Source organism: Phyllostomus hastatus, unplaced genomic scaffold (genome assembly GCF_019186645.2).
Source record: "Phyllostomus hastatus isolate PE091 unplaced genomic scaffold, TTU_PhHast_1.1 phas_scaffold_501, whole genome shotgun sequence".
In the NCBI taxonomy this organism is placed as follows: Eukaryota; Metazoa; Chordata; class Mammalia; order Chiroptera; family Phyllostomidae; genus Phyllostomus; species Phyllostomus hastatus.
Genome location: NW_025334033.1, coordinates 63,995,385 through 64,022,374, shown reverse-complemented (window position 1 = coordinate 64,022,374; position 26,990 = coordinate 63,995,385). Strand labels below are relative to the sequence as shown.

The 26,990-nt window shown below is 59.6% G+C and overlaps 1 protein-coding gene across 4 annotated transcripts in view; it reads right to left on the bottom strand.

The window, feature by feature from the left end:
• RIN3 (Ras and Rab interactor 3) overlaps positions 1-26,990 on the bottom strand; it is a 105,043-nt gene that overhangs the window by 64,624 nt on the left and 13,429 nt on the right. For 3 of the 4 annotated variants that reach the window (XM_045822978.1, XM_045822977.1, XM_045822980.1), the window contains exons 2-4: positions 20,783-21,015; positions 10,430-10,634; positions 1,231-1,348 (exon numbers count right to left, since the gene is read on the bottom strand). In XM_045822978.1, the coding sequence (XP_045678934.1) occupies positions 1,231-1,348; positions 10,430-10,634; positions 20,783-20,892 (433 nt within the window). In that variant the 5' untranslated portion in view covers positions 20,893-21,015. The remainder of the gene's footprint in view (positions 1-1,230; positions 1,349-10,429; positions 10,635-20,782; positions 21,016-26,990) is intronic. The other variant, XM_045822981.1, reaches the window with a different exon arrangement.

Genomic DNA, 26,990 nt, shown 5'->3' with positions numbered 1-26,990 from the left:
TGGAACACTTCTGGGTTTCTGCCTGGCCTCTGGAATAATAAATCTCTCCCACTGACTTCTAGCCAAAGCCTCCAGACTCTTCACGAGTTCATGCGCCACCTGTATCTTCTGCGCCCCTTGGCCGGGGTCCCTTCACAATCACGCCTGTCACACTGCACAGCAAGTGCGGGGGTCTGGTTTTCCCACCTGCCACGCCTCCCCACCGCCAGTTAGACCCTGGCCACCTCGAGGCCAGGGCTCTGTCTTACTCATCCTTGCATGTTCCCAGTGTCGGGCATAAGGGTCTCGCAAGAAACAAGCATTCTAAAATATTTAATACACATTTAAAATAGTCGTGTAATATTTAATTACGTAAATATAAATGGTTTAAGCATAGAATATATAATTCATATAAATATGCTTACAATACTTATAGAATACGTAATAACTATTTCACTTTCTTTAACTGCTTTCACTTTGCCACTAACCAAGAGCAAAAAGCTTCCCACGCACCCTGGACCCCCTCGGAAGAGGGTCTGAGCTGGTACCTGGAGTATTCTTCAGGAACAGGCTTTCGGGGCCGTAACTCATGGCCTGGCCCACGAGAGGCGGGGGAAGCCCACACCCCTTCACTGTGCATCAACACGAGCCCACCCCGGATGGGGGGTCTCCAAACGTTTCCCCATCGAGGTGCCAGCCTGCTCCTGGCGGCCCCGTGCGCCGGGATTTTTGTCTTTCAAAGCACTTGCCCCTTGGACCCTCACAAAGGTCCTCCGATATAGGCAGGCAGTGACTACTGCGTCCATGTGACAGCTGAGAAAACAGAGGCTGGGAGAAGTTCACTGGCTTGCCCAAGGTCATGGTTTGCGTGTGTCCTGAACTGTCACTAGGATCCAGGGACCCAGACATTTCTTCTCCGTGTCTTCCCTCTCTCTAGCCTGAGCCCACAGGAGGACACCTCGCTGCAGCCAGCCAGGAGGAGGCAGAGGCAGTGACGTGGGCGACAAGCAGTGGCAAGGGTGAGCAGAAACTGACATTCACTCTGTGTTTTAGAACCGAGTTCAAAACAAAAGCTGGCCAAACAGCTCAGGGCACTGAGAGCTTCCCCCACACTCCCCCTCCCTCTAACTCTAACCCCTCCGGCCGGTGGGAGTGCCTGTCTGTGCTTACTGCTTACAGGGTGCAGCGCAGCTGCTGCTGCTGCTGCTGCTGCCGAGCGGTCCCAGGCCAGAGCCGAAGGATGGTACTTACTCGATTTTTCTTCTTTAATGGTGTATTCGAGCACCTCGGATGAGCCCTCGTTCAGCGAAGGGAAATGGACACAGAGCACCAGGGGCTTCGAGCCGCCGTCCCGGCAGACCAGGAATGCCTGCGACAGAAGGAGGAGGGCGCCGTGAATCAAAGATTTGGGTGGACGTTAGAGGGACAACAGAGAGATGGAGGTCATCTGGAATGTTCCAGAAATGAGGAGGCAGGGTGGCAGCCAGACATCCCTCAGGAGAACACGGGGTTCTGCCCTAAGAGCCATGTGTCACGCGGCCCATGCCCCCCGGCTCCTGAGTCTCAGTGTCTCATTTGCTCACAGAGGGGGTTGACTCAGATGCTTCTGTGTTGCAGACAGAGTCAGGCAGGGGGTATTTAAAAGGCAGACTCCTGGGTCCCACCTTGGAGATGCTAATTCAGCTGGGGGAGCAGGGGCCCAGAATCAGCTGATTCTGGGGTGGGTGGGGGTCCTGCGTCCACAGGTAGAGAAGTTCTAAGGCTCGGGAGTGAGGGTGCAGGTGCATCTCACCTCGTAACCACCTACTCACACAGCACGGACCCTCTGGGGAGGCTGATGGAAGTGGCCACAGACATTAGTCAATTCACAACACCTTCCCCCACAGAAACAAAAATAGCGAATAATTAACATAGCGCTTTCTCCGTGGCAGGAACTGGCATACATACTTTGCATATATTCTCTTGCCTCTTCCTATCAACAACCTCTGACGTAAGGCGGGTTGTTACCCCCACGTCACGCATGGAGACGCGGTGGAGGCACCCTCTCTGATCCTGGTGCGATGACTGAGGAAGGACCCGTACGGGCCTGGCTCCCAGGACAGCTGTAAGGGGGGCAGGGCTGGCACATGGCCAGCCGCAGACGCTGGGGTCCCTGCTGGAGCCCTCCATGCTCCCGGGGCTCTCTCTGCACCACGGGCCCCTCACTGGGGCAGGAGGGGGGTCTGTCCCCTCGGCCCTGAGGATGCATCCCTGCTCTAGGGACCAGGCACAGCCTGAATCTAAACCAGAGCCTCGTATTTACAGAACCCCCCCACTTCTGCTTCTCCTGCCTTCCGCTCCCTGTGCTTGCCACGGCATCGTGGGGAGGGGTCTCTGCTTCACGCACGAACTCTGTGCTGTTAAAACCTCCCATTTAGAGACTCCAAGGGCCCCACCAAAGCTCAGCCCTCCTTCAAGTGATGATAGACACCTTCTGGATTGCCCCAGCCTCCAGGGGCACTGATTTCCCTGGGGAGCGGGGACAGGGCGTCCCTCAGCCAAGGAAGGCTCACTCCTCTCCTTCCTGAGAAAGGACTTGGTCACCGTGTCCCCCTCCCCTCCATCCGAGACACACTGTCCTATCGCCTCTGGTGATGCTCCAAATTCTCTGCCATTGTTATTGCTGCTATCATTCTTATCACATCTCTTTGCTGTTCACAAGAAGTTGTTGTTACAATTGTGGGTGGAACGTTATAATAACATCCTTATTGTGGGTAGTAACAGCTAACATGTACCGCCTCCCTCCCTGGTCTGCCCCAAGCCCTGACACCAGTTCCCTAGGTTCTGCGATCTTTACTTCATTCTCCTGTTGGAGCTATGGGGGCTGGGGGGTGGGTGCCAGCACTACCCCCATTTCAGAGAGGAGGAAACAGAGAGGTAAGCAATGCCAAGGTCAGTGAGGGCTGGCCTGGGATCTGAGCTCAGGCCCTGAAACTCTCGATCCACAACCCTCAACCACCCTCTACCCAGCCCAGGTGGTCCCTTGGCTCAAGGTTTTGCGGCTTAAGGTTCTGCTCCCCCGTGATGTGACGGTGCATGTCCCCTCAGAAGCAGGGACACAATGAGTCCATTAGTCATTGAATGGAGAGGAAATGAGTTTACCAGCCCCTCTCCCAGAGGTGGAGAGAGCGTGAGAACTCGGAGTGGACAGAGGGGGAGAGGAGGAGGCTTCCGGGGGCAGAGATGAGAGGCAGGCGAGATGCCGCCTGCTGAGGCGCCCACCCTGGACGGCAGCCCTCCCCCGGGGACCCGGCAGGAGGGCGCTGACCTCCAGATGCCGCCGCCCTCGGCTCTGAGACCACACCTGGGCCCCCCAGCACAGCCTGGCCTTGCTCTGGGCTGCAGTGCCACTGCACTGAGGTGGACCTCTGAACCTGAACGGACCCCTGGAGCGCGTCGCCTTTCAAAAAAAGAAGAGGTCACTTTGCCTCTTCTTCAGAGGTCCCAGGGGCCAGCTGCCTCCTGTGCGCCAGGCCGGCGGGGATGGGCAGTGGGCGAGGGAATGGGAGGGAGTGTGCCTGTGTGTGTGTGTGTGTGTGTGTGTGTGTGAGAGAGAATGAGTGCCTGGTGAGTTAAAAAGCGTATCTGGCCTTTGTCCCACTTTCCTGTCAAAGCTTCAAAAATCCCTGGAATTTCCTGAGAGATAGGAACGTCTTTTGTTATTCACAAAATAGCTCCTAGTGACCACACCTGAGTGTTGCCAACAGGTGACTCCTGGTGGGCCCTTAGTTTCCAAGGGGGGTGTGGGTGGGACTGGTGGCCCCACCCCTGACCTCCGGAGAGAGGAGAGGAACTGGGAGTGAGCTGGAGCATGTCGGTGTGGGCGATGATTCGATCACTCTTGCAAAGAGAACTCTATGCAACTCCTGGACCTCGAGGCTCGGGGGAGCCCCGGTTGGTGGGGGCGCACTGGTGTGCCCAGCCAGACCCCACTGGGGAGGGGCGGGAGTGTGCATGCCCCTCCCCACTGCCGAGCTCACCCCCACCCGGGTCTTTCACTCAGCTGCTCTTGAGTTGTATCCTCTATAACACAATGCTCCTCACAAGCACAGGGTTTTCAGTGAGTCCCCTGAGTCGTCCTGGTGAGTTCTCAAACCTGAGGAGGGGTCATGCCTGTCGCCACGCCAGACAGCAGTGTGGGTGGCTCGGGGACCCGCCGATGTCTGGCATCTGCTCCAGGGCAGTCTCGTCGGGGGCCCTGTCCTCTCGCTTGGTCCGTGCTCGCGGGCGGCAGAGGCACTCTCAGAGCTCACCTGAGCTGCCGGACGCCCCGTGGGTGTCGGAGAACTGTCGGCAGAAGCGTGAGTGAGTGTGTGAGAGACTGTGAGTGTGGCTGAGTGTGGCGCTGAGTGTGGAACGGAGTGAACTCCGGGGACAGGCCACAGCGGGGGGCGGGTCCGCGCCAGAGCAGGCAGTGCTCCTGGGAAGCCTGACGACAAACTTGGACCCTTGACCCCGAGCCTGGGGGGTGGAGCTGAGGACGGCCCCGCCCTGAGCGGGAACCAAACTTCGGGTTTCTGCTCGTGCAGGGAAAGTGCCCCCTTCCCACTCGCGGGGCACGTGGTGGGGGGAGGGGCCCGGGCGTGGGCCCCTTGTGCAGCAGCGCCTGCCCAGGGAAGACGGTGTTTCTCAGCTGAGGGCCGTGGCCCAGGAGCACAAACGCCACAGCCAGCGTTTTCCAAACAAAACCCAAGAGCGGGAGACAGAAGGCAACAAGGACGGCTGCAGTAAGGGCGGACTTCCTGCGGTGCGTGTCCGTGGGAGGGAGAGGGAGGGGGCACCCGACCCAGGGCCGGGGCCACAGGGCAGCCTGTGTTCCTCACTCCACTGACCGTCACCTCCCCCTCCACTATTGGGACAGCCCACCGGTCCCCCCCCCCCACGGAGGGTGACCGAAATGACAAATCGGGTGCCAGCTTCTCCTGGGACCTCCCTCGATGCTGCCCTGCCCTCTGATCAGCTCTCTCCTGCTCAGCACAGAGCTTTCTGGATTTCCCTGCTTTGCCGCGACACCAGCCCTGCTCTCTGCCTCGTGTTCCAGAGAGAGGGAAGGACCACAGGAGCCCCCGGGCAGCAGCTCCCAGCTGGGGGACCGTCGTCACAGTCTGTAGCAATCTGCATTTCTTCTCGGGCCTTATGGGAAGCTCACAGGCTGGGCCTGTTGTTCCTTGAAGCCCAGAGCATTCCCGGCTGACCCCGTACCTCCCAGTACTATTGAAAGAGCTGCACAGGTGACTCCTGCACAGTGCCCGCTGTGGGAAGGCACCCAAAATGTGGGCCCCCCTTCCCTATGCCCCCTACCTGCCTCAGAGCCCTGAGGTCAAAAGGCACAGAACCCCTACACGCAGAGGCAGCCTTGCTACCCTCCGCTGTTCACGGATTGCCCCCGGATCCAGAACTGCCGCAGCAGGGGCCCGGGGACAAGGAAAGGCATCCTCATTAGCCGGCTGCAGACTGCAGGCCTCGGCCTTGAGCAGAACGATGAGCTCCAGGGGAGCAGTGGGGGGCCGTGCGGGGACAAGTCCGGGCACCGGGGCCTGCCTTGCCCACTCCTAGGACGCTCCCCTGGGGCTGCCCAGGATTGTCACGAGTGGGGCAGCCCACGTTCACGCCGGCCGTGGGGCCCCCCCTCCGCCACTGCTCCTGCAAGCCTTCCCGGGGAACCAGGCCACCTGCAGGCCTTGCTGAGCCCCGTGTCCTCGCGCAGCCTCTCTCCTCCCGGGGGACAAGCGCTGTCTGGTGCCCTGCCGGGCCGCCATCTGAGTCAGCCGCTCCCTCTGTCCCCATTCCCCTGTGTCAGCACTCCCGACGCACTGGATAAGGAACTCCCAGAAAGCAGAAGAAGCCCTTTCCCCCAACTGCACACCCTGACGGGTGGCGTGCCCACCCCGAGGGTCCCACCCCCACCCTGAAAACGGCAGCGGTCAGGGCACTCGGTGTCCGCTCCTCCCTCTGACCCTGGTCTGCGGTGTTCTTTGCAAGTCACTTCCCCTCTCTGAGCTGGCTTTTCCAGTCCGGTGAGGCACAGGGGCTGACAGCCCCAGGACTCCTTCCTTCTGGAAGATTCTGACCCAGCACCCATGGCCTGGGGTCTTTTCCAGATCCCGAGAGGCCTGCACGAAGGTCAGCGCCGTGGGTACAGGCCTGCAATGCGGCAGGCTGGGGCAGCGGGTCACGGAAGCAGCCCGCCTGCCCCCTGCCGGGGGGCCGGGGGGTTTTGGAGAGGACGGCTGACTTCAGGAACAGCTGGCAGAGAAGATGCTTTGGGAGAGCGGTCCGTGGCTGCCACGCCCCCTGCCTCCTCCGCAGACGAATATACAAAACCCCGACACCCAATACCCTGTGACGGTTTTGTTTGTACTGGCCATTTTTGGCCCCGACGATCCAGAGCTGTCAGCTTTTCCGCGTTTGTTATCTTCGGACTATTTTGCAGTTGCCTGGGGAGAATTTCCAGTCGTGCCCATGGGGGCAGGAACTGAAGTGGCCGGTTCTTCCCAGGGGCCACAAGCAGGGGCTGCCACGCCTGTGAGGGGTGGGCGCTCCCGTGGCCGGAGCCCACTCTGGCCACAGGTGGCCCGTCACTTCTCACGAAGTTGTCCCTTGGCACGGAGTGGAGTTTCTCAGTCCTGGCTGCATGACAGAAGCACCGGGAGAGCTTTGAAAGCACACTGATGCCGGAGCCCCTCTCCAAACTGAAGAAACCGGCATTGCTGGGGCTGGGGTTAGCGCTGGGGCTGGGGCTGAGGCATGGTGTGCGATTTACTTTTTTTTTTTTTAAACGTTTGAAGGCAGTCCCTTAGTAGCTGGCTCTGTTACTCAGGGGAGGCTCCTAACCCTCAGAGCTGCGTTTCCTCATTAGGAAGCAGAGAGCCAGCCTCCGGCTCTGCAGGGCTGCGGGCAGGACGAGACGGTGCCCGGCTCAGGGCAGACCCACAGTCGCTGCCAGCCGCGCACTCGGCCCCGGCCCCAGCCCCAGAAGGGGCAGCAGAGGGGCTGCAGGGACACCTTTACCCAATGAGCACGGAATGGGAGGGGCCTTCCCGGACTCAGCCCTGGGGTGGGGGGCACCTTGCACCTCCCACGGGGCCGGTCCGCCTCATCCTGGCTCAGCTACCCGCAGCTCTGGAGGCCGCCCCTCCACCACAGAAAGCAACGTTGTAAGAAGCTTCTTTCCTTAAACACCACCTCCTGGCGCTCCAGCAGCAGTGAAAACACACAGCCTCCGGAGCCCGGTTTCGAAGACGGTTCCACGGTGAAAGGAATGAAGGCTCCTCGGAGAAACAGTTCCAGGATGGGGGCAAGAAAACACTAGAGGAGCCTGGAGCATCTGGGGGTGACAGAAAGTAAGAAAAAGCTCCAGAAAACCAACAAGGCACAAGCAAAGCCCACACACAACGGGGGTGTGTCAGAGAGACACGGAGCCAGCGCAGAGACTCGCAGCGGCCACAGTTGGAATAATCTGAGCAATAAAATAGTTAAAGCAGTATTGGCGTATAACCCGAAGCATAAGATAAATACCCGTGAATCCATATTGCTCTAATCTAAGTACATGACTGAATCAATAAATAAATGGGGGGTGGGGAGGAGAGACAAATCGCATAGAGAAGAATTCCAAATAGTTTATGCAGATAATCAAAGGGGCGGCGCGAGACTTCCAAGCAAGGGCTGTGCACAGTGACCGCCTTCAGGGGCCGGCAGCCCGGGGGCGGGAGGAGGAGGCACTCGCCGTGGAGCAACCGACCCACACGACCTCAGCCAGGTGGCCGAGGTCAACACCCACAGCCCAGGTTAACACCCTGTATTGTACCCCTGACGTGATGTGAAGGAATCACCCCAGTCTAGTCCCCGGCAGCTCCCAAGTGAGGGATGTTCTACACAGTTTCTGCCAGGGAGTCCCCAAAACGGTCAAAGCCGTCACAGACAGAGAAAGCCTGAAAGACTGTCCCGGCCAGGTGACAGGATGACGAGGAGATGTGATGATGAAAGGTAAAGTGAGGCCCTGCATTGCGTCCTGGAACAGAAGAAGGACAGCGGGCACAAGCCGAGGAAATCGGGGTAAACTACGGGCTTCCGTCGGCACGAACGTGTCAGCACCGGCTCGTGAGCTGTGACAGAGTCACAGCCGGAGTCGTGTCAGACGTTAACAGCGGGAGAAGCTGCGTGTGCACAAGGGAACCCTCTGTACTGTCTTTGCAACTTTGCTCTAGAACTCCTAAAGTAAGGCAAACAAACAAAAATACCCCTTGGTGTAGACTGAATAAAGGCGGCTTTTCGATTGCCTTGATTCTGGACACACAAAAAAAATCAAACTTGGGCCGGTACGTTCCCACCTTATCAGATCACAGAGAAGCAGGCTGCAGGGAGTGGGGGGGGAGATGGGGAGCGGTGAAGGGGATGGACATGGTCAAGGTCACACAGATAGATCTCTGGGACAAAGGGGCTGGATCTCCAGTGTCCTGACCACTGGCCCCAGACTCGATGAAGCCCTGTGTCTCCCTGGAGCCAGGCGGGGTGGGTCCAGGGGATCTTGGGAGACCTCAGGAGCTCTCACAGCCTGAGGGCCACCCATGGTGTCTGTACCTTTAAGAACACTGAAGCCATCGCACCGGTGGCATTTCAGACAGTCCTGTGGGGGTGGCATCATGCAGCCAAGGGTCTGCCCAGTGTCCCCGAAGACGATCAGACCATGCAGGCTCTGCTCCCACGAGCTGTGCGACCTCAGGCAAGTGAGTTCAGGGCTCTGCGCCTGCATTTCCTTGCCTGGGAACGGGAGCACCAAGCACGCCCACCAGCGAGAAGCCGCTGTGCTGGTTAACGAGAGCATGGGAAGAGCAACTTGGGGTAAAAGTTGGCCAATCTCAGGGCTTTGCTTCTGCTTGCAAACACGGAAGCTCACAGGGGTACAAGGGCAGAGGTGAGAGAAGGCCATCTGCTCCAATTCTGGGGCCAAGGGAGGCTGGGGCCTGGCTGGAGGCCACATCGGCTTCAAGTACCACTGCCGATTCGATGAATTCTATGGGGTCCAAGGTGAGAATGCGTCCACTGAGCAACTCAGGCCCATGAATTCATGAGCTCGGACGCGTTCTGGACACAGGGCAGCACTCCGGGGCACATGAAGGGCGAGGACAGCAAAGCGCCGGGTGGTTGGAAGATAGGATTCCGTGTGTGTGTGTGTGTGCGTGTGTGTGTGTGTACACGATACAGCACAGGAGCAGCCAGATGGCCTGGGTTCAAAGTCCGGCTTGGGCCTCATCCCTGTGTCACCCGGGGCAGGTCACGCCACTTTGCGTCTCAGTCGCCTCATCTGTAAAATGGGCAGAATGGTAACTCCTACCCCAGAGGGCCGCCGTGAGGATAAACCGCGCTAACTCAGGGGTCACACTCACACAAGTGCCTGGAGCGCAGTAAGTAAGGGCCGAGTGCACAGGTGCTGGCACAGATGTGGGGCCGTCCACGGGAAAGGGCCGGAGAGGCGCACCACGCTCTTCTGGCAGAAAGGACTCCTGGGAGCAGCCTGGTGGCGGGTGGCCAGGGGCCCGGGGGTGGGGAGGAACGTGAGCGACTGCTTAACGGCCAAGGGTTTTATCTCGGGTGACGAAACGCTCCGAACGAGATAGAGGCGGCGGCTGCACAGCACTGAGCGGTACTCAATGTACGTGCCCGTTGCAAGGGCTGGTTCACGGGGAAGTGACCTCCGGCTCCTCAGAGAAAGAGCACAGACAAGAGGCGTGTGGGAAGGGGGTGCGTCGGACACAATCGGTGGCAAACACGTTTGTGAGAGAATCCTTTTTACTCTACTTCTGCCCAGCTTGATTTTCTTTTCACAGTGGATACCTATACGCCAGGCTTTTAAAATGAAACAGATTACCTGTCAATTTCTCTTTAAAAACAGAAGCAGCCAGTAAGAGCACCTGCGTGGGGTCAGGTGGGGGTGGCCCTCCTACCGTGAGCTCTGACTCATCGTCCTCACCCACGATCCATCCCCCCCACCCCTCGCCCCCCCACTGAGGCTGACACTGACGTTCCCGGGAGGAAGGCACTATCACGTTTCAAAGTGGGAAAAGTGAAGTCTCAAAGCCTGACTCCAGAACCTCCTCGGGCCCATCCCACAGCCCCTTATTTGCACATGTCAATAGGGGAGGTAAAATGATTTCTCAGGTCCCTCTGGTTGTCCTGAGGCTCTCTGGTCCCGGACCCCTGGCTGAGTTCTCCCCGCGTCAGGCCTGCCGCAGGCGCCCAGGTGCCCAGGGAGCCCACCCCCGCCGCACACCCCCTGCTCTCCCTCGGGGACAGCCGCTCCCCAAAGCAGACACCGGCCCTCCTACCAGTGCCCTGCTCCTGAGCCCCAGCAGCTCCTGGTGGCTGCCCCTGCCCCGCTGACCACGAGATGGACAGACAGGCCCTCACTCACCCCAGCTGCCTCCTGGTGCAGGATCCTGGCCGCCTCCGCCCGGCCCAATCCCAGCTGCAGCCACACCGGGCACGTCTTGACAAGCTTTTCCAGCACGCTGATGCCCCGGGGGTGGAGGCAGTTCTTCTGGGTGACTGGCAGACAAGGCCCCATGCCGTCTTCCTCCTCTCCCTCTTCCGCTCCTCTGTCGACATCTGGAACAGGACTGAGAACAGAGTCACAAGGTCAGCCCATCCGAGGCTCCGCAGAGAGAGGTTTAGAACGGCGGAGGGGGTGGGGGGTTCGGGGCTGCTGGGCTGGCTCACTGAGCATCAGGGGGAGCCAGTGGCCCCGGGGGGAGCTGAAACATGAGTGAACTCTTCACCTTCCAGTGCTTCTAACAAAATGGGTTAAACACACAAAGAAATCACCAGCTGTAGCACAAAACCGGAATAAGGATCAACAGAAGCACAGGGTGACAGAAGTAGCTAATCCCGGCCCGGGGTGGGCTCAGGGGCTGTGAGCAGAACTCTGAATGGGACATTTAAAAACCGTTTTAATGCAAGTGTAACTTACACACAGAGAACTGCCCGCATCTCTCGTACACAATCAGACAAATTCCGGCATGTGTCTGTACTGGTTGTCCACCACCCCGATCAAAAGAGAGAGCTGCGCATCCGATACTGTAGCTACAGGTGGGACCCGAGCTCTTAAAAGTGGGCGGTCTGGGGGGAGGGGGAGGGGACTGGGTGAAAAGTGACGGGGTTGAGCAGTGCAGATGGGGAGTCGCAAAACAGACATGGGGACACAAAGTACAGCGCAGGGAACATAGTCAAAAACATTGCAATGACTGTGTGTGGTGCCAGGTGAGTGGCGGAAATATTGTCCAACTGGACAATCAGATACTTTACAGAATGTTCCCTTGAAATTAATACAAAATAATGTTGAACGCAAACAGTGATTGCTAAAACTACAAAAAATAAAAGTGGGCGGTGCACACTGAGACGTGCACACAGGATTTGGAACACTCGAAGTGAAGAAAGACTGAATATACAGCTCCCCAATAATAGTTTACGAGGCTACAGATTGCACTTCAAAATGATAATAGTTTAGATACACTGAGTTAAGTAAATTGTTAAAATTAATTTCTCCTATTTCTTTTTACTTTTTAAATGTGGCAACTAGAAAATTAATAGCTACGCTGTATGAGGCTTGCATTCTATTTCTATTAGAAGTGCCAATACAGGCATTTCCAGAAGTCTCCCTCATGCCCCCCGCCCCGCCATACCCCAGTAAGGATGGGGCAAGGAGGAGAGTCACAGGCCTAAGAAACAGAAACACCAAAGTAGAGGCCCAGTTGAAGAGACCCTGCCCGGAAGAGACCCTCCCCTCCCCGCACCCCCCACGCACCCGGATTCCAGAAAAGGAGGGACGGCATCTCGGTGCCGCATGCCCTGAGTTGGGGGCTGCGGGGCCTTCTGTGCATCCCGCCTGAGCGGCAAAGCCTTCATCAGACAGAGGGGGTTGTTATGAAGCCAGCAGGATAGGGCTGGTCCCCCTCCTTTGCCCCGTGTCTCTGGGGTGTCGCCCAGGGGCACCCGTGCTCAGGGTTGGCACGTGCTGAAGGGAGAGGCCTGGGGGAGGGATGAGCCCTGTTAAAGGTGCAGAAAAGTGGAACCGCTTCATGGGGAGGGGTGGGGAGGGGTGTCCGAGGGCAGGACAACACGGAGGGAGGAGGGAGGGAACAGCATTTCCTACAGAGGAAGGCGGGGTCCCGGCGGTGGCTCTGGGGCACTGGGAGGCTGGGAAGTGCTGGATTAGACCGGCCAGCAGAGCTGTGCTGTGCTGTGCTGAGCAGGTGGGTTCTGCAGAGACCCCAGTAGGGAGGTGTGTTGGGGGGGTGTCGGTGCTAAAATGCCTCCGCTGAAGCCCCCACCCCCAGGCCCTCCGGGACGCCCTCCCTCTGGTGGACGCTGTGCGCACACATGGGGACTTAAGGATTCCCTCTGGGTCCACACACAGCCGGTGCCGGGGCACCAGGACAGCAGGGGCGTCCAAGGCAGTAGCAGGCACCACGGGGCTGGGTCGAGGGGGGAGCAGGCGGGCAGCCCCACGGATGCACTCGGGCTGTGGAACTGGGGCCTGGTGGGTCTGCTTTGGAGCTCAAGGCCGGGGCGGCCCAGCCGAGGTGGATGTGACCGCTTCCCAAGCCCCGACGTGTGGCTGCAGCATCTCCTCTGGGAAGGAAGTTACAGCTGTGGGCGGAGGCCAGAATGACCCAGAAAATGAGCACTTTGGGGCCCATTAGGCTGCTCCGCCCCCCGCCCCCAAACCAAAAATATCGTCCTGCACCAAAGGCTTTAGGATCATCCTCAAGTCTCCTCCGTGCACCCAGAGCCTCCCTGGGGGCCAGTGCGGGCTGTAATGGCAGCTGGGCTCCCATTTCCACTTGGCCCCCCCACTCAGCTAAGACCCTGGCAAGTCCAGTCCCTCCCGGGGCCTCAGTTTCCTCATCCGTGCAATGGGCACAGCGGGGCCTAGAAGATCCCTCCATTTGCTGAGTGGCCCTAGCGGGACCAGGGTTTTGGGGACGAGGGCCCCCACTGTCTCCTGCAGAACTGCAGTGATGACCAAACAAAGAGGCTCTGGGAGAAAGCAGGGGCAGGCGCCTCCCTTTCACTCACACTCAGTGTTTTCTGAGGGCCGCCCCTGCCACAGGCCGTCCCCGGCACTGGGTGTGAGCAGAGGACAGAAGGATGCGTTCGCCTCGGCTAGGGGAGGGCTTGGCGATGAACGAGGGCAAAGAGTGACCAAGAGCATGTCGGACAAGGAGGAGAGCTGGCGCGGAGAGGAGGTTCCAGACACAGGGGCCGGCAAAGGCCTTCAGTTGTCCGGTCTGGGAAACGTGCAAGGAGGCCCAGGAGGCGGCAGGAGCTCGAGGGCAGAGGTGGGAGGAGGCGGGGTCAGCGCGGGGCAGGGCAGGGCAGGGGTCCTTGCAAGGATCTGGGAGAGGTGGCTCCAACCCCACGCACAAGGACCCCTTCCGTGGGCTTCTGCCCAGCTACTGGCCCACACCAACCCGACTTCGGCAAGAAGTGGGCCCAGGAAGTCCTGGTGGGGACTGGGTGGCTTCTGGGTCCCTGGAGTCTTCGAGGATCCACAGAGAGGAACCTGAACATCCTGCCCACCCGCCCCCCCAGCTGCCTGGCAGGGGGACCAGGGAGAAACTCTGCCCCAGGCCGTAGCATCACCAGGCCTGTGCCGCCCACCTCTCCTCTGAGACCACCACGTCCTTCCTGCTCTAAAGCCCTCAGTGGCTCCCACTGCCTGAAGAATCCAGTCCAGGCTCCCGACATTGCAGGAATTCCTTTTCTGACACCGCCACCCTCCAGGTGTTCCTTTTCTGACCACCGTCGCCCTGGCACAGCCTGCACTTCCCCACCTGGTGCTCCTGCTCGGGCTGCTCTGTCCCCCCTGCCCGTGGCTCCTTGGGGCTCTCTGGGACCCCTCCCAACACTCTACCCAGCCGGTGGGCGAGGGTTTGTTGCATTGGACCCAGAAAGTGAAAACCGTACAAGAAAAGGCGGCTAGATTAAACACATCACAATTTAAATGTGTGCCCATCGGAACATGTCATTCAGAAAGTGAATACTCAAACCGCAGGCTGGGGGAAAGTATTTGCCAAGCATCCGTTCAACAGAGAGCAAGCAGGTTTTAATTTTTAAAACGGGCCAAAGAGTTGACGATTCCTCAGAGAAGACATACAAGTGGCCCCGAAGCAGGTGGAGGAGCGCTCAGACCATTAGTCATTAAGGAAATGCAAATGTAAACCACAACGAGATACCGCGTCCCAACCACCGGCACGGCTAAAATTAAAAAGCCTGCCAGCACCCCGTGGTGCAGCATGGAAGCAATCAGAACCCCCGTGCATCACTGGTGCGCATGGAACCTGGTGCGACCGCGCTGGGGAAAGGCCGTTTTTCACGAGCCGGAATCTACGCCTGCTCTAGGGCCCAGCCAGACCACGCCCAGGTGTGCACCCGAGAAAAAAACCGACAGCGCAGGTCCGCCTGGGGCCCCCCCGCGCACGAACGTTCTCGGCAGCTCTAGTCCTCACCGCCCAGACGGGTCCGGGGCTCGTCCACGGACAAGCAGACGCCGGTGAGAGACGGGACGGACCGGGAGCAACAGACGGGAACCACGGACACACGCAACCACGCGGGTGGCCCTCAGACACACCGCACCGAGCCAAAGAGGCCGGGTGCAGGGAAACACGTTCTGTACGAACATGCCCAGGAAGCTCGAACGGAGCACTGCCAGTGTGTGTCTTCACATTTTACCACGCGTAAATTTTACCCCAGAACAATAAAAACGCGCCACACATGACCAGAGTTGGTGATGTGCATGCTGACACACTCAGAAGGGTCCGAGACCTCCTTTGGAACGCAAAAAAAAAAAAAAAGGGGGGGTTCACGGATGGACAGAGGGACAGACCGACATGTAATAAAGCAAACACACAGAAGCATTAAGGGTAAGTGGTGGGTATATGCGTGTTTACTTCGAAATTTTTTCAACTTTTCTGTAGGTTTAAACTTTTTTCATAGTAAATTATTGAGGCTCAAGTTGGCCCCATCCTCGAAGGCCCGTTTGAAAGAAGCCTGCCTGTCATTAACAGAAGCCCCGGGTTTGAATCCAGGCTGTGCTATCTCTGGCCAGTTCCTTCACCTCTCTGGGCTTCAGTTTAAGTGTTTTCTAAGTCCTCACATAGCAGAGTAATGTGCAAATCTGATTAGATGTTGGTCAATGACTTCACCCAGCACACGCACTCAGTGAGTGTTAACTATTGTTTCCTAGTTGAAATTCCTCTTCTCCTCCTCTCACTGCAGTTCTCCCACTTTGTGGCCTTGATTCTAGGACCTAGGACATTGGACAGAGTGACTGAGGCACACACGTCTCTGTGTCATGCTCAGCTTACACCCAAGATAACATTTGGCCCCAGAGATAAACCACAAGTTCAAGTGCCCGGGAACCACATGGCCCGACATGAAAAAAGACGTCAGTTTTGTGGGGTGCAGAAACATACCACTCGGAGGACCCCTTCCACCCCAGGGACCCGGCCAGTGCTGGTGGAGAGGCAAAGGGGAGCGGGGGGCTGTCCCAGGAACCCCGCAGGGACGAGCACCGTGCCTCGGCTGCCCCGACTGCACCACCGGGGAGGCCCAAGGCCCCTAAGATCCCGCTTCCCAGGACCTGCCCCACTCTGTCAGTGTCCTCCCCCCTCCCTCCCTGGGTGGGCCAGTGCAGACGCGACAAAGGCTTGTGCAGGGGCCCTGCATGGTGACTTGGCAGCTACAAGGATCTGAGGTGGGAGAGGGTCTCCAAGGTTGAGGAGTTGGAGAAGCAGCTGCTGAGGGTGTGGGAAGGTGTCGGTCTTGCTTGGGGTCACCAGAGCTGTTTAGCCCTAAAGGGACAAAGAGACACGGCCACCTGCTCTGACCTGGCCAATGGAGCCAGGCAGCTGCCCTCTAGTCCCTGCGCCCCCGCTGACTTGGGGCCCTGGGTGGCTGGAGCTCTCTGGGCGCTACTGGCTTGTGGCTGCAAAGTGCAAATGCCGATAACGGTGGCTGTCGGGCTCGGGCAGGATGGCAAAGCTGGGGACACCCATGTCCAGCTTTATCTTAGTGCCGTGATCACTGCTACAGAACGGCCTGGCCACATCAGCTCTGACTGCCAGCGACCACGGCTGAGCCCACATGGCATAGGACACATCATCTGTGGGCAGAGCCAGGGACCCCACACCCAGGCCCTCCCTTTTCAGTCGCCACACTCCGGCTCAGGGCCCTGCAAAGGCAGCCCCGGGACCTTGGGTGACGGATGGCACTATTGGTGCAAGATAACAAGCCTCAGAGAATTTTAGAGCAACTCCCCTGGAAAGGGGAATCACTTCCTGACCGGCTCTCTTTCTGCCCTGGGGACTGGGGTACAGAGCTCGGGTCTGCAGTGCCACAGCCTCGGACACCCCGGCTACGGCCTGGGGTCAGACACTTGGGGCACCCCAGGCCCAGGGCTGCAGGGACCAGGCCTGAAGTCAGCATCCACCCGGTCCATGGGGGAGGTTTTCTCACCAGCTGCCCAAAGGAAGGAGAAAGAGAGAGAGAGAGAAAGAAAGAGAGAGAGAGAGAGAGAGAGAAAGCCGATGTGGCAAAGTGTTATTAATTGGTGAATTTGGGTAAAGAGCAGACATACAGGAATTCATTGGTCTATTCTTCTGGGAGCCTACAAGTGACAAAAGAAAAAGTCTGAAAATCAAACCAGCCAGCCCTGGCCAGGTAGCTCGGTGGGCTGTAACGGGCATCACCCCCGCACGCCAAGGTTGCAGGTGTGATTCCCAGTCAGCGAACCTGAAAGCAGCAACCAGTGGAAGCATGAATAAACGGAACGACACACGGATGCTCTTCTCTCTCCCTTCCACTCTCTCTCTAAAATCAATAAGTAAAAATTTAAAAAATAACTAAAATCAAGTAAACCAAAAACCTACTGTTAAGCGCAACGAGCGAACTACAGAAGGAACAAAAACACTTATACGAGGTGTGAAAACACACAGGGCAGTTGTGTGTCCGGGGGATGGTTACCTCCCGGGGGGAGGATCAGGGACAGGTATGCAGGAGGCTTCAGTTCTGTAAAGATTTACTTATTTTTAAAAGATCCGAGGCAATCTGGCAAAAGACAGGATTTAACAAGCCTGAATTATGGGTACTCAGGGTGTTCTTGTGTTTTTCCCCAGATTTCTCCATGCTAGAAATATTTAGGTAAGAAACAGAATGACCCCCGCAGGCACACACCTCCTGCCCGGGCCCCCAGAGCGGGTCACAAGCCAAGGAGGTGGAGTGGGTGGCCGCCAGGCCTGTGAGCTTGTTCATCTCTCAGGACGACTCTGGCTCTTTTTTCAAGTCCGTTCTGCAGCCTGAGGGCCAGTGTTGGACAGCAAGCAGCAGAGTCCACCCCTAGAATCGGGCTCTGGGAGATCTCGTGAGAAATCCCCTGCTGGCTGCCCCAGAGGTGAGCAGAGCAGGAGCCGGAGTCACTGGGGCCGTTCTCGTGCCCCGTGGCAGCCCCAGGACCTGGGCCAGGAGCAGCGGCTGCTGCCGGACGGAAGCACACCCCGGAGTCCCTGACTGCAGCTGAGGATGCTGGTGCGGATATGAAGCAGCAGCAGCAGCAGCCGCAGCAGCTGGCGGCACTGGGGGCTGGGGGACCCTTGAGGCCCCAGGGGTGGGGGCGATGAACAACAGCCAGCCACTCCCCCGCTCTGTGCCTCAGTCCCCCGCTCTGTAAACAGGGAGACCATGCCACCTACCTCAAAGGCCGTGTGGGGATCAAAGGGGACAGTGTGGGGAAAGCATGCAGCTGTAGCTGCCACTTAACAAGTGCAAACTGCTAGATGAGTCGGAGGGGGCCCGGGGACCGTTCTTGGGGAAACCCAGGCTCCAGACCCCGGGAAGCAGGTCGGGTTGGCGAGAGCGGAAGATCTGAAAACGTGTGGAGGGCGAGCACACCCAAAGACCCGCTGAGACACTCCAGGTGGACCAGGCAGGCGCTTGTCCAGGACCCCAAAACACACAGCCCTGATGGGGAGTGACCGCCGGTCCCCACGGCGCCAGCACCCCCACCAGCTGGCAGAGCCCTGACTGTGCCCAGGGGGTCTGTGTGGGCCCCCCAGTGGTAGCGCACCACTGGGGTTTTAGGGCTGCCTGTTCACCTAGCGGAGCCCTCTCTGCCACCCCGGTACTCGGTTGTCGGATCCCGGGGATCCGGCTGCGGAAACGAAGGGAGGTAAGAGTTTCTGCGGTGAGGAGTGACATGACAAATGCCGTATTCCCCAGGACAATGGGTGTGGCCCGGAGGAAATGGCACTGAGCTCAGACTCGGGAGACCACGGTCTGGCTCTGCTGTTCGCTGTGTGACCTTGGGCAGCTTGCTTCCCCTCTCGAGGTTGAGTGGGCTCTTCGGTAAAAAAATGAGAAGAATGGACGAGATCTGGGATGGCAAGCAGGTGGCCTGTCCCTGCGAACCCGGCTGATCGGCAGCAGCTGCCCGGACCGTCCTGCCAAAGGCTGGCCAGAGAAAGGATGTTCGGATCTGCTGGCCATGCCTGTCTGCCACGGGCTCCGTGTCAGAGAGCGGCAGCGGCTGGGCCGTGCATGTCCTGAGTGGGGGTCAGATCGAGGACTACGGGTCCTTCCGGTGCAGTGATTCCCGCGATTCTGTGACCCAGTGGACCCCTGGCTAGGTGCCACCTGGAGGCTTCTCTTCTAAGCCAGGCGGGCTCTGCCGCAGCGGACGGCCGAGAGAGGGCAGGCAGCCAGCCAGCCAGCCAGCTCCTCAGCGGCTTCCTCTCTGCCACATGCTTTTTTCCCGGATGTGTGGCAGCTGAGCCGCAGCTGCTGCCGCCTGCTTCCACCTCTGGCCTGGCCCTGGGTGGACTCAGGACCAGAAACCCGGCTCCCAGGCTGACCCTGGCGGCCAGGCAGGGATGCCAGTTTCGGAACCAGACTCTGTCACACGTGTCATGTGCAAACTCACGGCCAACGCCCCCAGCCCAGTTCTGGAGGCTAAACACCTGCATGAGGCCCTGGTGGGCCCCTACAGGGGCTTGGGGCTCTAAGGACAGTGTTTGGGAGCTCCTGCTGTGACAACGGTCCCTGGGTTTCTCCTCCCGCAGAAGACAAAAGGCCTTCTGTGATGAGGAGGGGCATGGAGGGCAGCTGAAGGCCTCTGGCCCTCGGTGTGTGGGCCCCGGGGAGCCTGGGGCTGAGCTGTGTGGGCCTCAGCCCACAGCCTCTGGAGGGGAAGTCAGCCTCAGCAGGTCTTCCGGGCCCCGGAAGTGCCGAGAGCAGGTCAGGCCGTCTCAGCTCGCGCGTCACAGCCCACATCAAGGGGTCGAGCAGGTCAAAAGCCTTCACAGTTTCCACACCTGTGTGTGTGTCTGCAGCCTCTGCTGCACGGTGCACGGCGGGCGCTGCCCAGCTCCCGGCCCTGCCTTGGCTGACTGTGGGGCGCTCTGCTGGCCCCTAGGGGCTCTGCTGCCCTGACAGAGCCTCACCAGGTTCCTGTGGAGCCCGCAGGGGCGCCAGTTTCAACGCTGTGGGCCCTTCGGCGGCTGCCCCCACGGTGCCAGGCCTGCCCCAGGCTCTGGCCGCTGCCTCACGGCCTCCCTCTGCCTGGCCTCTGGCCCTGGCTGCTCTGTGCTCTTCAGAGCCTAGACACCCACGACCTCCTGGGCTCCTGGGCTGAGCTCCTCCAACCTCCCTCTGGAACCTCTTCTGGCTCCCAGGTGCCAGCCCCTGTCCCTATCCCAGCCAGCCCCTCGAACCCGACTCAGGCTGCCCACACTGCTGACCCTCCGCCCAGCAGCAGTGCTAGGATAGGACTGTCCACCCCTAGGGTGCCATGTGCGATCAGGCCTTGGGGGCCGGTGAGGCTGCGTTGACTGGGAAGTTTGAGCGTGGGCTCGGGAACCAGACAGCCTGGGCTAGATCCCCAGCTCGGCTGCCTTGGCAAGTGACTGACCCTCTGTTTGCCTTAGTTTTCTTACATTTAAAATGGGAAATATATGTATTACTACCTGACAGGATTGCTGTAAAGAGTTCAGGGTAGTGCCCGGCATAAAGTGAACATTCAAGGATGTTATTGTGCCTCCACTCACCCCATAAGTGTTTACTGAGCATATACTATGGGCCAGATGCCACCTTACACTTAGCATAATAATCATCACAGCAATAGTTATACAGAGTGAAGGAGTAGCTAACATCCCCCCCTCCCCGCCCCCCCCCAAAAAAAACCAAACTTAGAAACTTCACTGAGCGTGGAGACGGTTACTGGAGATCATGGGATTCGGGGACCCGTTTCCTGGCTGGGACTGCAGCTGGAGGCAGTGGGGGCATGAGGACCCAGGTCAGCACAGACAATGGGCAGGCCCCGTGCTTGGATGGGACACGTGTGCTGAGATGCGCTGAGGCCACCTCCGCCGGGAGGCAGGGAGAGACACCAAAGGGTGCCTCTGGGGCGGGATGGGGGGGCACTGAGGGCTGACCCGCAGGGCTGGGAGGCAGGCACCGCACTGCACACACCCTTTTGTACTTTTGAATATGAGCCGCGTGACTCTGTCGCCCAGTCAGAAAACAATGAAAACAATTTGGACTTGGAGAAAGAACGGTTCTCGTTTAGGGGATTTCGCATGTGGAACTGAGCTGGGTTCTGTGCCAGCAGATCTAGAAAACTGCCTCCTTGTTTTGGCTAAGGGTGCACATTGCAGGTCATTGCCCTTCCAGACTCTGCCTCCAAGAAGTATTTAAAAAATGCAAATAAAGTTACCAGACAAGGATGTTCACTGCAATGTGACTTCCAGGCGCCCAGAGCTGGAAACAATCCAACGGTGAACAGCAGTGCAGCTCCCATGCCGGTCTGCTCCCCGAGCTCCTCATCCCAGTGCCAGTCGGTTACTGCTCTGTGCCCCGCTCAGCCCAGCGCAGCATAGGGGTTCAGTAATATATTATCATCAATGGGTGAGTGGTTCAGGAAATCACAGGCTTGGAAACATGTGGACACTGGAAACATGTATGAAAGTGGAAACATTGAACCCTTTTTGGCCTACAGAGAGAGCAATCTTAGATATCTAGTCTAATAGAGACACGGGGAGAAAGGATCCCTCGGAAAGACGGGGCTGCCCCTGTCGGCACGAGGCACGGAGGGACGGCTCCCGGGCGTCATGGGAGCCTTGACTGAAGGGAGAAGAGACTGGAGACAGTCTAACTGTACACGGCACAGGGACTGGGCGAGTCCACGGGTGCTGCGCAGCTGCTGAAGGGGAGGAGGAGGGAGGTCTCCGGGCGCCGACACGGGGAGGTGTCCAGGGCGTGTGGCGGGGTGACGAGAGCACAGGGAGCCGCAGGTGCGCACCGCGCTCCCTCGCAGGGGAGCGGGGCGTGATGAGCATCTGCACAGACGACCCTGGATGAAGCCACAAGGAACTGGTACCCAGCGGGGTAGGCATGGGGGCACGCACATGGGGCGCACGGGCGGGAAGACGGCTGTGCCGTATGTCCTTCTACAAACGATATTTTTATTGTGAATCCCGGGAATGTATTACCTGCTCAAAAATGAATTAGCCATGTTTCCAGAGACTTCTGAGTGCCGGGCATTGCTCTAGCTGTTTTACATGCAGTCATCTCAAGTCAATCCTTTACAATACCCTATGTCTCTGGTTAGCGTTCCCCTTTTACAGAGGGGGAGACTGAGGCCCAGAGAAGCTAAGTGCCTCACTAAGGCTGTGACATCAGTAGCTGACAGCGCTGGGATTTGAACCCTGGCCGTCGTGAGTCTCCAGTCCAGTGCTCTTAACCACTCTGCCAGATCCCTCCAGACGCTTGCTTATGATGTAAGACTGAACGTGACAAACACACGGCAGGAGGCTAAAGAGATGGGAGGCGGGCCCTTGTCCGTGGAGGGGAAGGCTCCATACTGTCGCAGCAGGAACGCTACAAAAACTGACCTGCAGAGTCAGAGCCACCCCAACCCGAACCCAAGGGCGCTCTGTGGAAAGGCCCACCGAGACACCCAGGGCCCGCCCAGCACACCCCAGACGCCCGCGAAGGGGCGGGTGGGGCTCGCTCTGCTGGGGACCAAGTCTCAGTCCCCAGCCACAGTGGCTGAGACAGCGCGGCCCTGGTGCTGGGGCAGAGGCGCAGGGCAGCGGACACGGCTGGCCCGGGAATAAACCCCACGCAGCATGGTCACGTGATGGACGCATGACCACAGCAGAACGCTGAGGAGTGGACAGGCTTTGCAACAAAATGTGCTGAGACAACTGGGTATCCACGGGGTGGGGGGTTGGAAGGGAAGAAACTCGACTCTCTCACAGCTTACACACAGCTCAGTTCCAAGAAGACTCTGTCCTGACCTCCATGTGGAAAACAAAACAAAAAATTTTCAGGAAGAAAATGAAGACCGTGTTTATGGCCTTCAATGGCACACGTGCACACACCCGCACACACCCCTTTCGTACAGAGGACCGGCGCGTCTGGCTGCGTTCGCATGAAGACCGCTGTCCACTGAGACACCGCGGAGGGGCTGGCCGTCCAGCCCTGAGCGGGAGACGCCTGTGGCATGCAACAACCGCCAGAGGGCTCAGAGCCGACTGGCACGTGCAACTTCTGCACACCGGCAAGGAGAAGACGGGACAAACAGGAGGGTTGGGCACGGGGCTGGACCCGGCACCGCGCACCGCGCACAGAGGACGCCCGCACGGCCACGAGGCGCCCGAGACGGTGCCCAGAGGCGGGAGGAAGCAAGCGGGGGCTCTGGAACGCACACTACACGAGCGCCCTCGGCGGCGGCTGGTGATCCTGAGGCTTCGCGACTCTCCTCTCTCCTTGACACTTTTCTGTACGTTCCAAATGTTTACACAGCGTGTGGCCTGTTATGGAAACCAGAAGTGATGGGTGACCACTGCGGGGGAAACAGGGAAAATGGGGGAACGGATGCCCAGGAGCGAGTCTCCCCGAGGGTCAACCGGCTCACCTGGGTCTCTCTCTCTCTCTCTCTCTCTCTCTCTCTCTCGCACGCACGACCGAGGGGGAGGTGCCAGGACGTGACGAGACCAGGGTAGTTCCACCTGGCGGCACCCCGGGCACCCTGGACCAACCACGGTGACGGACCTCTGTCCCTAGGGGAACAGACCTGCTCCAGCGCTCCCTCACCTGTAGCCCATCACTCTTCCCTGAGCCTCCGTCTCCTCATCGGGGAAAGAACGGGAAGCACCAATGTCCAGAGGCCCAGCGGCTCTGCGGGTCAGAGGGCAGTGGCACAAGGAGAAGGGGAAACCCAGACACATGCAAATACATAAAACAAGGGGACGCGGCGGGTTCCAGAAATTACTTTCCAGCCGGCAGGGTTTTCCCGGTCTGTGACCTCGTGCTAGCTGGTGCGGGGCACAAGGACCGTGAGCAACGACGGAATGTTCTCTGTCCGTGCTGCCCCACGGGGTCCCCTTGGGGCAAGTGCTGCCTGTGGCTACGGAGCACTTGCAATACGGCCAGTGCGACTGCGACTTCCTTTTACTTGATTTAACGTATGAAACGGCCCCCCACGGCCGGTGGCTGTGTATTGGACGATGCAGGTGTAGACTTCGCTACTGTTTAACTCTTCTCAGTGTGTGAATTCACGTACTACGTGTGGGATTTGCTTTTCACGAGGAGGAAAGAAAAAGATAATGAAGACAGCTAGGTGCACGCTGAGTGATATTTGCCTTAGCCGTTAGCCCACTCGGAAAGTTCTTCAGGAGGGGACAGTCCGCCCGGCCCTCCGTCCCGTGTGCAAGGGCCCTTCTCTCAGGAGGCTGGCTGCGGTCAAGGCCGTCTTTGGGTCTGCCTTGTGTACACGGTCCCACCCCGGCTCCCCTCCCCGCAAGGCTTGCCCCTCAGGGTTAGTTCCCAGAGCCCCTGCCCACTTCCTCCTGCCGCCGCCTCCTCCCCAGGGACGGCCGGCTCAGAGGACAAGATGCTCCAGCAGCTCCGGGGAGGCGTGTCCTTGGGCCCTGCTGGTGCCCCTCCCTCCAGGAGCCCCCACCACACGTGGCAGCCCGCACGTCCCACCGTGACCCCGGCCTCTGGCCCTGCCTGCTGCCTACTCAGAGGTTCCCCATCATCTGGGGGAAAAAGGAAGGAGGTCACGGCTCTCTCCCCGCACCTGACCCTGGGCTGAGGACGGAGACATGCAGGGGGAGCGGCGGGCCCGCGGTGGATATGACTCACCCCAGAAGGGGACGCGGGGCACCTCTGTGCCCTCTCGGGGCCCCTCCTGCTGGGTGTCTCCTCCCGGCCCCAGGTGGCCGGGGCCTGACTGCGTCCCACCCCGACGCTGGCTGCTCAGTGGCTGTGAGACGGGACGGAGAAGCGCACAGACCCCGGCGCAGACTGCTGCTCGGGGAGCTCGACCGTGGCTCGCCGTGTGGTCTCGGCGGACGCCACTCCCCCGGGACAGCTCTGGGTGGCGCAGAAAACGCTTTGCCCTGAACGGGGAGCCATGGTGGGTGCCAGCCTAGGCCTCAGGCGGCACGCTGGGCACCCTCGGGCCAGTCGGCCTCCCTCTCTGGGCCTCAGTTCTCTCAGCAAGGAAGCGAGCGAAAGGGCGCTCACACCCCACCACGTCAGAGGCTGGCTGGGAGGGTGGCGCGTGACCACAGCGTGGGGGGACGTGCTTGGACAGAGTGAGCCCCCTTTTCTAAACTGGAGGAGGGGCTGTGGCACGGACCCGGCCCGGGGCTCAGGGGCCCAGGGCGACGAGCCCTGGCAGCGGGCCCTCCCCACCCCCGGGTGCACAGGCCGTGGGCCCCAGGCCCCCGCTCGCGCCGCGCAGGAAACTACTGCAGCGTCACACTCCTTCCACCCCTGGTGACACTGAGTCACCCTGCCACCCACCCAGCACTTGTGGTGACCACATTTCCTCTCCTGGGGGCTGAGCTGTCACGCGCACAGCCCGGTCCTGATGCTGCTCAGCAGCGGCCACCTGCTGGGCCCGGGCTCACCTCGAGGAACAGGATGGGCGCCCGTCCCCACCTGGCACCCCAGCCTTAGGGCGGCATCCCTTTCAGGGCTCTGTTCCCTGGTGTCTTGTCTGTCCCCTTCCCCCACCACCCTTTCCAGCGTGCACAGCCCCTCAGGCCCCCACACAGGGAAGCCACCGGCGGTCACCTTTCAAGAGCAGGAGGCTGGAGGAATCGAGGACACTGGCTCATGAACTTTGGGGGCCACTGGGGGGCCCTGGGGTGGGGGAGACTAAGGAGCCGTAAGCAGCGGTGCTGAGGCGTGGCAGGCACAGTCCATCCCACCCAGCAACTCCAGGGACAGGGGTCACAGGGTGGGGCTTGGAGACGCTGGTGGGTGGGGCCAGTCCACCTTCAAGCACCTCTCCGGTTGCTCACCTGGTCTGTCCATCCAGCCAGCTCAGGGAGGGGGCTGGGAGGTCACCCTCTGGGTGGGGCTCGGGGGTGGGGTTGGGGGAGGAGATCCCAGCTGCACCCTCCCAGGATGCAGGCTCACTGGGATGCAGGGCGGCAGCAGGACCCTGCGACCTTGGGATGCAGTGCAGGGCCGCAGGGCCTTCTGGGTCTCCAGACAGAGGTGCCAGCCTCGCACTGGCCTGGATGTGGGCCCTGGCTCTGCCATGGATTGCGGGGAGCTGTGATGGAGTCTCTCACTGTGCCTCAGTTTCCTTGCCTATAAATTGGGCCCTATAACCCCAGCCTCACAGGCTGTGACAATAACAAAAAGCCCTTGGTGACGGGGCCTGAAGTAACCCTCGAGACAAAATCTCTGTCACAAACGTCCAATCTACACATGCCAAGAACCCCCACTTTTTTGTTTGCCTTGATTGATTCTTCTGTCAGACAAAGATTCCTCTATGAGGCTCACAGGACATGAAGTGTGGGCACTGGCCGCTCCTCTCCTTGGGCACTGTCCTCTCCAAGGCTCAGATTTCACTGCGGGGGCGGGGGGGGGGGGACCGGGGACCAGGCGAGGCAGCGGAGGGGCAGTGCACGTGCCCAGGACACGGGCGTTTGGAGGAAGGACTGTACGTAAGACAGGCCGTTCGTAACCCAGGGGGAGGAGCAGCCGCGAGCAGCCGTGCAGGCAGCGCAGGGGAGGGAGCGCCTCGGTGACGCTCTGTCCACGCAACGCAGACACGGCCACTCTCGGGGTCTGGGGGCGGTTCCGTTCTGCACAGTCACTGCGACCGCTGCGCTGGCGAATCCTGAACCACCGCGCCCGGGGGTGGGGGGGGGCACAGGGGTGGGTTCCTGCGAACCTCTGGCCGCAGTGTGTTTGACAACCGATCCGTTGTAACCTGGTTTTACGTGAGCTTGTGTGTCCAGGCACCTTATGCAACACCCATCACTGCTTCACTGACATTGAACTCACGACCCGCAGCGCCCAGGACTCCTGCCTGAATGAAGCTTATCTGACATGCGCCTTCCCGTGAGGCCCAGCCCAACTGCCCTGCGTTTCGAAACACTCGATAGCGCTTCAGTGCTAAGCGGGGGGGACGTTTTAAATAGTGAAACCGTCAACAGAAGGCGTCAAGGTGCGGCCGCTTGGCACTTGTTTGAAGTGTGAGCGCAGCACCACCCTCCGAGGCCTCGGGCGGGGCTGTGCCACGCCGGCCAGAGACTCCCAAGCACTGCAGTTTGGGGGCAGCAAATGCATTTTAGCGAGCAGGCAAACTGACAGATCCCGGATCTGTAGAGAAGGAGGACAGGCTGCAGACGCCCCTTCATGGGGCTGGCCCCAGTGTGCCCGGCCCGGACATGAACCCTGGTCTCAGAGCGGGACTCTCCGCTGGACACCGGGGGCTGCGGTGGCTGCAAGTGGCTGCTGTGGCATTTGAACTTGGACCCGCCACACCTCCCACCATGGTCCGGGCCAGGCACCAGCCGTGGAGGCGGCCTGGCTGCCACTGTGGTCAGTTCCTGTCCGCGGCAGAGCATGTATCTGGTCGGGAAAAGGCAGAACCGTACCTGCGGCAG